The 12,606-nt window shown below is 40.4% G+C and overlaps 1 protein-coding gene across 2 annotated transcripts in view; it reads right to left on the bottom strand.

The window, feature by feature from the left end:
- Nucleotides 1-12,606, bottom strand: part of def8 (differentially expressed in FDCP 8 homolog) — a 50,617-nt gene that overhangs the window by 4,461 nt on the left and 33,550 nt on the right. For both annotated transcript variants that reach the window (XM_059993052.1, XM_059993053.1), the window contains 4 exons: nt 11,830-11,943; nt 10,104-10,184; nt 9,792-9,932; nt 2,908-3,017 (listed from right to left, as the gene is read on the bottom strand). In XM_059993052.1, coding sequence (XP_059849035.1) covers nt 2,908-3,017; nt 9,792-9,932; nt 10,104-10,184; nt 11,830-11,943 — 446 coding nt within the window. The remainder of the gene's footprint in view (nt 1-2,907; nt 3,018-9,791; nt 9,933-10,103; nt 10,185-11,829; nt 11,944-12,606) is intronic.

The raw sequence follows: 12,606 nt of genomic DNA, 5'->3' as shown, positions 1-12,606 counted from the left end.
CCTTCCAAAGTGGATGATCTCTCATTTCCCAACATTGTACTCCATCTGCCGGACACTTGCCCACTCACTTAACCCATCTACATCTCTATGCAGATTCTCCATATCCTCTGCACAATATGCTTTTCCACTCAATTTAGTCAGCAATCTTAGATACACTGCACTTGGTCCATTCTTCCAGATCATTAATGTACATCATGAACAGTTGTGGGTCTAGCACCGACCTCTGCAGCACACCGCTCACCACTGATTGTCAACCAGAGAAACACCCATGTATCCCAACTCTCTGCTTTCTATTCGTTAACCAATCCTCTATCCATGCCAATACATCACCCCGAATTCTATGCATCCTTATCTTATGGAGAAGTTTTATGTGGTACCTTATCAAACACTTTATGGAAATCCAAGCAAATAACATCTATATTTTCCCTTCTAACCCCTGCGCTTGTTATATCCTCAAAGAACTTCAGTAAGTTTGTCAAACAGGCCCAGCCTTTGCTGAATCCATGCTACATCTGCCTGGTAGATTCATTTCTTTCCAGATGCTTCCCTATTTCTTCTTTAACTGCTTCAAGCAAAGCATTTTCCCAACTACAGATGTTAAACTAACAAGGCTTTTGCCTACAACCTTTTCTGTACAGTGGCGTAACATTCGCCTTCTTCCAATCCAGAGTTCAGAGAATTCTGGTAAATTATCATCAAAGCCTCAACTACAACCTCTGTCACTTTCTTTCAGGAAGTCAAAAGAGAAATTGCTAGATTTCATCATTTAGATTGGTGGAAACACTGATCAGAGTATAAATAGAATGGATTTCTAAAGAATAGGCAACAGCCAATGAACCCAAAGGTGCACTTTTTAAAAAGCAGACTAACGTAGTAAATAGTGGAATGCTTAGATACGACTCAAATTCCCCCAAATGTACTTTACAAAGTTCCTCAGATCAAGAATTAGCCTAGATGAAAGCACATTTGAGTTTAAGGCCAATTATTGAGCTGGCTACCATATATGTCTTGCATTTTGTGAACTCTCTACAAATTTGCTCCTCTAAATCCAGCAGACTTTTGGAAGGTCTATAATATAATCCCATTAATGTGGCCATATCCTTCTTATTCCTCAGTTCTGCCCATAAAGCCTCACTAAATGAGCTCTCCAGGCTGTCCTGACTGAGTATTACCATGACATTAATGTCTAGTGACAAATAATGCCATCCTTCCCCCTTTAATCTCTCCCACTATCACATCTAAAACAACAGAAGCACAGAACTTTGAAGTGCCAGTCCTGCCCTTCCTGCAACCAAGTCTCATCAATGGCTATAATGTTATAATTCCACATGCTGATCCATGCTCTGAGCTCATATGCCTTTCCTACAATTCTCCTTGCATTGAAATATATGCAGCTCAGAACGTTAATTGCACTATGCTCAAACTTTCAATTTTTGACTTTGTATGTAGACTTAACATCATCCTTTGCCACAATCACTCCACTATCTGCTCTGTCACTCTGGTTTCGACCTCCCTGCAACTCCAGTTTAAAACTTCAATTATTAACTGAAATATTTTTTCCTCATTATTTCTTGTCCTCGTTGCAAATATCAATGACAACACTTGTCATTTTCAATTTCTGAGGGTGCACCAAGTTCATAAGGAACCTCTGTTGAGTACTGTGAGAACACTCCCCACCCATCCTGCCAAGTGTCCATTCAGGAGTATAGCTATCCTCCTAGGGCAAATACAATGCCAAGTTGCTTTGAACATTTTGAAGTCGAGCCCATTTCATATTATGGCTGTACCAATGTACTGAATGTGAAGTTTATAATAAGGGCTCAATAAAGTATAACGCTTGGATATGTGGAGTTATGGTCACTGGAAAGCTACATTTCCATTCTAATATTTAGTGTATATATAGCCTGATGATTGAACAGATGGAAGAGTAATAATACCAATTTATTAATGTTCAACTGAAGCTGACATTTGTGGAGGTAGTCAACAATAAACTCCATGCTAATACTTAATACTTCTGTTCCTTAGGCTGTTCTGGCAACATTTTCAGCATACAAATACTTATGCCCTCTATGTGGAAATTCTTACTTGTAAAATTCATCGCTCTACTTATTTTTTAAACCCTGTATACTTGTACACTTAAAGGAGCAACTGTCCTAATTTTGGTTGCATTTAGTCAACAGTTGTTTAATATGAACTTGAGTGTTTTTAAGAATATATACTAACATACAAGATAAACCTGATATAATAAAATTTTGTTAATTAATTTATCCTGATCAAAGATAATCCCCAATCTATTAAATATGTTCCATTATGCTTGGCTTTAGACGCTGCTCCACGAGGTTAATTCCTGGGATGTCTGGACTGTCTTACGCAGAGAGGTTAGACTGGGCTTGTGCAAGCTGGAATTAAGGAGATTGAGAGGGGATCTGATTGAAACATATAAGATTATTAAGGGATTAGACAAGATAGAGGCAGGAAATATGTTCCAGATGCTGGGAGAGTCCAGTACCAGAGGGCATGGTTTGAGAATAAGGGGTAGGTCATTTAGGACAGAGTTAAGGAAAAACTTCTTCTCCCAGAGAGTTGTGGGGGTCTGGAATGCCCTGCCTTGGAAGATAGTGGAGGCCAATTCTCTGGATGCTTTCAAGAAGGAGCTAGATAGGTATCTTATGGATAGGGGAATCCAGGGATATGGGGGCAAGGCAGGAACTGGGTATTGATAGTAGTTGATCATCCATGATCTCAAAATGGCGGTGCAGGCTTGAAGGGCCGAATGGTCTACTTCTGCACCTATTGTCTATTGTCCATAACTGAAGCAAATTCTAAAATCTATAATTAAAATTTGTGAAATGAGTACAAACATCTAGAACAGCTAAACAATGAAGCAAATTAGACCTCTGTACCAACCTGTGGAAAACAGCTGAACAATCCTGGCACACAGATGTGTGGCTGTCAAATGGAAAAAGTACGTCTCCCTCTTTGCATAACTCGCAGACAAACCCTTTAGCCTGACATCGCTGCAAATGGAGTGACAAAACTCAAACTTATTTACATGTTATAAATCCAGCAAGCAAATCCACATTCATCATTCTAAACATAGCTAATACAACTGTTGGAACAATGTCTTAACATTATATATTTTGACATGCAATTACAAATTATATGATACAATTTTCAATCACCCATTATACATAAGCAGAATGTTTGCTCATCTAAGTATGACTGAATACACATTGCTGCATAACTACAGACAAGTGAAACACCATTAAATGGCTTGTTTCAATAAGAAATTAAATGAAACAATACAGGTGACTTCTGCATAATAATTGACCAGATATGGAAATTTGCCTTTACAGAACTCACATATCACTATCCAAAAAAATTATGTAGAATATGAAATTCTCTTCCATAAAATATGTGGAAAAGTAAATATTCTTTCCAACTTGTCTTCCTTGAAGCATGCACAGAGCGCAGCTTTGCATTACAGAAAAATCAGGACATGGGCTGCTTTCTAGCAACACAATCTTCCCTCTGATCTCCCCAAAATGTGGACTGGGGTGGAGGAATCACATGTACATAATTAATTGCCAATTATTTTTGCATCATCATTGTGTGGTTTGTTATACAGGCCACTATTGGTTAACTACGTAGATGGCTTCAGTACATGGAAACACCTGGCAGAAGTTTTGATCTCCTTGCTTATGCTAGCACATCTTTAGAAGTGAACAATGGATGACAAAGGCTAGATATGTGGCATTCAAGTCTGGCAACCCAGGCCTGTACCAGAAAACCAGGTATGATTTGCGGAGGGCTATTTCAAGGGCGAATAAACAATTTCAAATGAGGTTGGAGGCGACATCAGATGCACGGCAACTCTGGCGGCGTCTACGCGACATTACTTCCTACAAAGTTGGGGGAGATGTTTTATCAGGGGAAGGCAGCAGCAGCTGAGTTCATTGCACCATGGGTGGCTCTGTGGCACAGGAGGGAAGGAAAAGGAGTGGGAGAGCTATAGTGATAGGGGATTTGATTGTAAGGGGAATAGATAGGTGTTTCTGCAGCTGCAAACAAGACTCCAGGATGGTATGTTGGCTCCCTGGTGCAAGGGTCAAGGATGTCTCTGAGCGGCTGCAGGACATTCTGGAATGGGAGGGTGAACTGCCAGTGGTCGTGGTGCAGATAGGTACCAACGATATAAGTAAAAAATGGGATAAGGTCCTACAAGGTGAATTTTGGGATTGCAGATAGTTATTAATGAATATGATATAGTTGGGATCACAGAGACATGGCCCCAGGGTGACCAAGGATGGGAGCTCAACATCCAGGGATATTCAATAGACAGGAAAGAAAAGGAGGTGGGGTAGCATTGCTGATTAGAGAGGAGATTAAAGCAATAGAAAGGAAGGACATTAGCCTGGAGGATGTGGAATCGATATGGGTAGAGCTGCATAACACTAAGGGGCAGAAAACGCTGGAGAGAATTGTGTACAGGCCACCTAACAGTAGTAGTGAAATTGGGGATGGCATTAAACAGGAAATTAGAAATGTGTGCAATAAAGGAACAGTAGCTATAATGGGTGACGTCAATCTACATATAGATTGGGTGAACCAAATTGGTAAGGGTGCTGAGGAAGAGGATTTCTTAGAATGTATGCGGGATGGTTTTCTGAACCAACCAGGGAGCAGACTATTCTAGATTGGGTATTGAGCAATGAGGAAGAGTTAGTTAGCAATCTTGTCGTGTGAGGCCCCTTGGGTAAGAGTGACCATAATATGGTGGAATTCTTCAATAATTAAGATGGAGAGTGACATAGTTAATTCAGAAACAAAGGTTCTGAACTTAAAGAAGGGTAACTTTGAAGGTATGAGACATGAATTAGCTAAGATAGACTGGAAAATGATACTTAAAGGGTTGACGGTGGATATGCAATGGCAAGCATTTAAAGATCACATGGATGAACTACAATAATTGTTCATCCCAGTTTGGCAAAAGAATAAACCAGGGAAGGTAGTGCACCCATGGCTGACAAGGGAAATTAGGGATAGTATCAAGTCCAAAGAAGAAACATATAAATTAGCAAAGAAAAGCAGCACACCTGAGGACTGGGAGAAATTCAGAGACCAGCAGAAGAGGACAAAGGGCTTAATTAGGAAAGGGAAAAAAGATTGAGAGAAAGCTGGCAGGGAACATAAAAACTGACTGTAAAAGCTTTTATAGATACGTGAAAAGAAAAAGATTGGTCAAAACAAATGTAGGTCCTTTACAGTCAGAAACAGGTGAATCGATCATAGGGAACAAAGACATGGCAGACCAATTGAATAACTACTTTGGTTCTGTCTTCACCAAGGAGGACATAAATAATCTTCCAGAAATAGTAAGGGAACGAAGGTCTAGTGAGATGGAGGAACTGAGGGAAATACATGTTAGTAGGGAAGTGGTGTTTGGTAAATTGAAGGGATTAAAGGCAGATAAATCCCCAGGGCCAGATGGTCTGCATCCCAGAGTGCTTAAGGAAGTAGCCCAAGAAATAGTGGATGCATTAGTGATAATTTTTCAAAACTCCTTAGATTCTGGATTAGTTCCTGAGGATTGGAGGGTGGCTAATGTAATCCCACTTTTTAAAAAAGGAAGGAGAGAGAAACCAGAGAATTATAGACCAGTTAGTCTGACATCGGTGGTGGGAAAAATGCTAGAGTCAGTTATTGAAGCACATTTGGAAAGAGGTGAAATCATCGGACAAAGTCAGCATGGATTTGTGAAAGAAAAATCATGTCTGACGAATCTTATAGAATTTTTTGAAGATGTAACTAGTAGAGTGGATAGGGGAGAGCCAGTGGATGTGGTATATTTAAATTTTCAAAAGGCTTTTGACAAGGTCCCACACAAGAGATTAGTGTGCAAACTTAAAGCACACAGTATTGGGGGTATGGTATTGATGTGGACAGAGAATTGGTTGGCAGACAGGAAGCAAAGAGTGGGAGTAAACGGGACCTTTTCAGAATGGCAGGCAGTGACTAGTGGGGTACCGCAAGGCTCAATGCTGGGACCCCAGTTGTTTACAATATATATTAATGATTTAGACGAGCGAATTAAATGCAGCATCTCCAAGTTTGTGGATGACACGAAGCTGGGCGGCGGTGTTAGCGGTGAGGAGGATGCTAAGAGGATGCAGGGTGACTTGGATCGGTTAGGTGAGTGGGCAAATTCATGGCAGATGCAATTTAACGTGGATAAATGTGAGGTTATCCACTTTGGTTGCAAGAACAGGAAAACAGATTATTATCTGAACAGTGGCCGATTAGGAAAAGGGGAGATGCAACGAGACCTGGGTGTCATTGTACACCAGTCATTGAAGGTGAGCATGCAGGTACAGCAGGTGGTGAAAAAGGCAAATGGTATATTGGCATTCATAGCAAAAGGATTTGAGTACAGGAGCAGGGAGGTTCTACTGCAGTTGTACAAGGCCTTGGTGAGACCACACCTAGAATATTGTGTGCAGTTTTGGTCCCCTAATCTGAGGAAAGACATTCTTGCCGTAGAGGGAGTACAGAGAAGGTTCACCAGATTGATTCCTGGGATGGCAGGACTTTCATATGAAGAAAGACTGGATCGACTAGGCTTATGCTCACTGGAATTTAGAAGATTGAAGGGGGGGATCTTATTGAAACGTATAAAATTCTAAAGGGATTGGACAGGCTAGATGCAGGAAAATTGTTTCCGATGTTGGGGAAGTCCAGAACGAGGGGGTCACAGTTTAAGGATAAAGGGGAAGCCTTTTAGGACCGAGATGAGGAAAAACTTCTTCACACACAGAGTGGTGAATCTGTGGAATTCTCTGCCACAGGAAACAGTTGAGGCCAGTTCATTGGCTATATTTAAGAGGAAGTTAGATATGGCCCTTGTGGCTAAAGGGATCAGGGGGTATGGAGAGAAAGTAGGTACAGGGTTCTGAGTTGGATGATCAGCCATGATCATACTGAATGGCGGTGCAGGCTCGAAGGGCTGAATGGCCTACTCCTGCACCTATTTTCTATGTTTCTAAAGTGAAATCCAATAGCATGAATGGCAGTGATGATTCACTACCAGATGAACTCAACACCTTTATTGCCCGCTTTGAAAGAGAGAACACAACTACAGCTGTGAAGATCCCAGCTGCCCCTGATGACCCTGTGATCTCCGTCTCAGAGGTTGATGTTAGGCTGTCTTTAAAGAGAGTGAACCCTCGCAAGGCAGAAGGTCCTGATGGAGTACCTGGTAAGGCTCTGAAAACCTGTGCCAACTAACTAGTGTGAGTATTTAAGGACATTTTCAACCTCTCACTGCTATGGGCAGAAGTTCCCACTTGCTTCAGAAAGGCAACAATTACACCAGTGCCTAAGAATAATAATAATGTGGGCTGCCTTAATGACTATCGCCTGGTAGCACCTATATTGACAGTGATGAAATGCTTTGAGAGGTTGGTCATGACTAGACTGAACTCCTGCCTCTGCAAGGACTTAGACCCATTGCAATTTGCCTATCATCTCAATAGGTCAACAGCAGACACAATCTCAATGGCTCTCCACACTGCTTTAGACCACCTGGACAACACAAACACCTACATCAGGATGCTGTTCATCAACTATAGTTCAGCATTTAATACCATTATTCCCACCACAATCCTGATTGAGAAGTTGCCGAACCTGGGCCTCTGTACCTCCCTCTGCAATTGGATCCTCAACTTCCTAAATGGAAGACTGCAATCTGTGCGGATTGGTGATAACATATTCTCCGCGCTGATGATCAACCCTGCCGCACCTCAGGGGTGTGTGCTTAGCCCACTGCTCTACTCTCTGTATACACATGACTGTGTGGCTAAGCATAGCTCAAGTACCATCTATAGATTTGCTGATGATACAACCATTGTTGGTAGAATCTCAGGTGGTGACAAGAGGGCGTACAGGAGTGAGATATGCCAACTAGTTAAGTGGTGCTGCAACAACAACCTGGCACTCAACGTCAGTAAGACAAAAGAGCTGATCGTGGACTTCAGGAAGGGCAAGACAAAGGAATACATTCCAATCCTTGTAGAGGGATCAGAAGTGAACAGCTTCAAGCTCCTGGGTGTCAAGGTCTCTTAAGATCTAACCTAGTTCCAACATATAAATGCAGCTGTAAAGAAGGCAAGACAGCAGCTAATCTTCATTAGGAGTTTGAAGAGATTTGGCATGTCAACAAATACACTCAAAAACTTCTATAATTGTACAATGGAGTGCCTTCTGACAGGCTGCATCATTGTCTGGTAAGGAGGGGCTACTGCACAGGACCAAAAAATGCTGCAAAAGGTTGTAAATCTAGTCAGCTCCATCTTGGGTACTAGCGTACAAAGTACCCAGGACATTTTTAGAGAGCAGTGTCTCAGAAAGGCAGCGTCCATTATTAAGGACCTCCAGCACCCACGATGTGCCCTTTTCTCACTGTTACCATCAGATAGGAGATACAGAAGCCTGAAGGCACACACTCAGCGATTCAGGAACAGCTTCTTCCCCTCTGCCATCTGATTCCTAAATGGACATTGAATCTTCTGGACACCACCTCACTTTTTTTTTTAAAAAGAAATATACAGTATTTCTCTTTTTGCACCTTTTTAAAATCTATTCAATATACATAATTGATTTACTTGTTTGTTTATTACTTTATTATATTTTTTCCTCAGCTAGATTATGTATTGCATCGAAGTGCTGCTTCTAAGTTAACAAATTTTGCATCACGTGCCAGTGAAAATAACCCTGATTCTGACAATAGGGACTAAGAATCACTGTTCAACAGCCCTACCAAACTGAAGTTAAGAAATCCAATCACAAACAAGAGAAAACCTGCAGATGCTGGAAATCCAAGCAACAGACACAAAATGCTGGAGGAACTCAGCAGGCCAGGCAGCTTCTATGAAATGAGTATTGTCCACGTTTTGGGCCGAAACCCTTCAGCAGGACTGGAGAAAGAGATGAGGAGTAGATTTAAAAGGTGGGGGAAGGGGTGAGAGAAACACAAGATGATAGGTGAAATCTGAAGGGGGAGGGATGAAGTAAAGAGCTTGGAAGTTGATAGGTGAGACAGAAGGCCATGGAAGAAAGAAAATAGTGGGGGGTGGGGAAGAGCACCAGAAGGACTCAATGGGCAGAGAAGGAGATGAGGTGAAAGAGGGAAAAGGGGAGGGGAAATGGTGAAGTGGGGGGGGGGGGGGGGGTTTGAGAAATCGATGTAATACAGTCCAAACCAAATGGTTTGCCTGACTCAGATTTTCATTGCTTCATCCAAATGAGCAACTGAAGGAACACACCCAGCTCTTTTGATGGAAATGTTATTAACAAATGAGAGTGCAATTTAAAAAAGCCAGCTATAGGATACTTTAATAAGAAAGAGCATGGCAGATATTAGAAACTTCAGCATAGAAGCTGCCCTGGGCTGGTTATTTCCAACAGTTCTGTATGTTTGAAAACCTGAAAAAGCAATTGAGCAAAAATTTCACAGTTAAAGCAAAGAATCAAGCCCAGAGTTTCCAGAAGCATCTCCTTTTACTCTTAATTGTTAATCATGTTGCTTAAATGAATTAGGCAACAAAATTAACAGAACCACATTTGCATGCAGGAATATTCAAAACAGAATTGAAGAATGTGACAAAGTGATACTCTTACACATTAATAACACTGTAATGAAACAAAACATGCAACATTTTCTCATTGTCGGGTTGCCAAATGTTACCATCCCCTTTGGCGGATAAAGACTTAAGGAATTTTCTATCTGACTGTACCTCACAATCCAGTTTAATGTGTTTAGCAAAGATGGTGTGGATTTCAGTTAAAGTGCAGCTCAAGCGGCCAGTGGCAATGTCAATTAAATCCTGTAAAGAATACATTTCATCGTTTTCCACAAAGTGCTGTCGATCCTGTAACTACAAATGCAAATATTTAAACGCAATTATTTATCTTAAAAAATCTGACAAAATTCTTTTTTCTTCACAACTTTATTGGCAAAAAATAGAGATCACGGAAAATAACTGACTTTGATTTCAACTTTGAATCTAGATTACAGGATCAAATAATCAGTTTTAGTGAAGTCTAACCTGCAACAAGAGTCTTGCCTCCATTGCCTCTTTGCAAGTGATGAAGTATGGTTTCATTAACAAGATATCTTGCCGGAGTTTCTGCATCAAAAAGACAATAAATGTCACCAACTAAATTACATTAGCAAAGGTCAACTTCCAGTAAGACGCAATAGGAGTTGTACGATAAAATGAAGACAAAATAATCAAGTGAATAATGGAATGCTTTAAATCAAAAATAATTTCTATTACGTTTACCATTAAAGGAGATTTACAAGAAAGTTTTTCTTAAAGAGAGAAAAAAAAGTGTAGATGTCTGGAACAAGTTGTCAGGGAAATGGTAGATATCGAGATTTAATAGCAAGGTTTAAAAGAGGCACTTAGGTACACATATGCATAGGAAGAGAATGGGGAAATTATAGACCACATTCAGGCAGTTGTATGGTTTAAATTGGCATCGTGGTCAGTACAGACATTGGGGCCCAAGGGCCTGTCCCTGTTTTATGTTCTCATAAAATCAAATCTATCCTCATCGTTTCCTATATTTCATCGCTTAGTGTCTTCTGCATACTCTAATCCAAATCAGCATCACCAGGTTATAAAAAACCAAACTCTTTTTATAGTAATCACTATCTGCTCCCATTCACTCTAATAAACCACCAGTGATAGGTTTTGTAGCCAATTCAAATTTAATTCTGCACCTATGCAGGCAGTGTACCTTTTAGCCCAAGATTTTAAATTTGTAAACATCTTTTGTAAGTCCTTTCAGAGTTTGCAGACAGGAAACAGAGGCAAAATATTCAAGAGGTGATAGCTCAAAAAGTGTGGGATTGAGGGAGACCTAGGAGCTCTTGTACCCAAATCACTGGAAATTAATGTGTAGATGTAGCAAGCAATCAAGAACAAATAATACACTGGCCTTTACTGTGAGGATTTGAATAATCAGAGTAAAGGCGCCTTTTGCAGTTATATAGAATCCTGCTGAAATTGCATCCAAAGTATTCTGTACAGAACTGGTTTCCTTACCAGAGAAGGGATACCTTCACAAACAAGGGAGTGCAGATCACCAAATAGTGTCCTGCTGTGGATAAGATTGGAGGTGCTGCCTGTAAGATTGTCCCAGGAAGATTCATTTAGAGGATCATGCCAGCGCAGAAAAACAGAGACTAAGAGATTTCACAGGATAGTCAGAGTGATGATGTTCCTCTTGGATATGGTACTTAGAACGAGAGATTAGCCATTCATGTATGAGATGAGAAGCAAAACAGGGAATAGAGGTAACAAACTAGAGACAGATGGGTTTTTGAGGATTTGTGAAATCAAGGGATTTGGGTTGGTAGAAGTAAATATCATTAAGTTTTAAAAAAAAGAAAACCATGATCTATTCAATGGCAGAACCAGCACAGAAGGGCTAGATGTCTAACTGCAGCTTCTTCGCTCAACGTATATTGTGTGTAAAGATACATCATACACCATTATTTTTATGAACATTCTCCATTACAACAAATAATTAATCAAGTTAATTAAGTTCAATTTTCCCTTAATATATTGCTTCAGGATTTCCTTTTATCACTTTGTAAGTTTTGAAGTATGGATTATTTTGGGTTACAATTTCTGCCAGAATCTCCAAGCTTTAAGCTGTTTGGCTTGCAATTTCTTTATACTTTCCAGTTGGTGGTTTTCACCAGAAAATTACATTGCATTCCTGGATACAAGTACAAAGGATAGATCTTAGATCTAAGCATACTCGAATTTCCACCAGTTCTTCCACATAATTGAAGAGAAGTGGATTAATTGCTCGAAGTTTCAATACTGGCCGAGATATCATCAGTGTGAGATACCTCATACTATGTCGGCACACCTAGTAATAAAAAAAAACAAAATTAATCAGTCTGCTCCAAGTATCAAAAGCTACCAAACATTAGCAGATGTTAGGTATCCATTTGCATTTAGAAGACTTGTTTGGAGATAGCCTCCAACCAACCTGATGGCATAAACATTGATTTTGCCTTCTGACAATTTTCCTCCCTCCTTCCCACTTCTATTCCCCACTCTGGCCTCTTACCTCTTCTCCTCATCTGCCTATCACCTGCCCTTGGTGCCCTTCCTCCCATTGTCCACTCTACTCTCCTATCAGATTCCTTCTCCAGCCTTTATCTTTCTCACCTACCTGGCTTCACTTACCACCTCCAAGTTAGTCCTCCTTCCCCACCTCCTATCTTTCCCCTTCCTTTCCATTCCTAAAGGAGGATTTTGGCCTGAAACATCGGCTGTTTATTCTTTTCCACTGATGCTGCCTGACCTGTGAGTTCCACCAGCATTTTGTGTGGTTTATAAGTACATATATATTGATGTTCTCCTTCTCAGAACGTAACCAAACTTTCTTAACATGAAATACTGCTAAAATGGATTAAAGAACTTTTATTTTAAGTTAAAGTCTATCCCTATGTAGATTATTAGTATCATGAAAGTGTCATCACTCGGGGAGTTTTGGATAGGAAAGGTTTAAAGAGTATGAGCCAAA

This window comes from Hypanus sabinus, chromosome 17 (genome assembly GCF_030144855.1).
Source record: "Hypanus sabinus isolate sHypSab1 chromosome 17, sHypSab1.hap1, whole genome shotgun sequence".
Lineage (NCBI taxonomy): Eukaryota > Metazoa > Chordata > Chondrichthyes > Myliobatiformes > Dasyatidae > Hypanus > Hypanus sabinus.
Note: the sequence above shows the minus strand (reverse complement) of the source record. Positions and strands in the feature narration are given on the sequence as shown.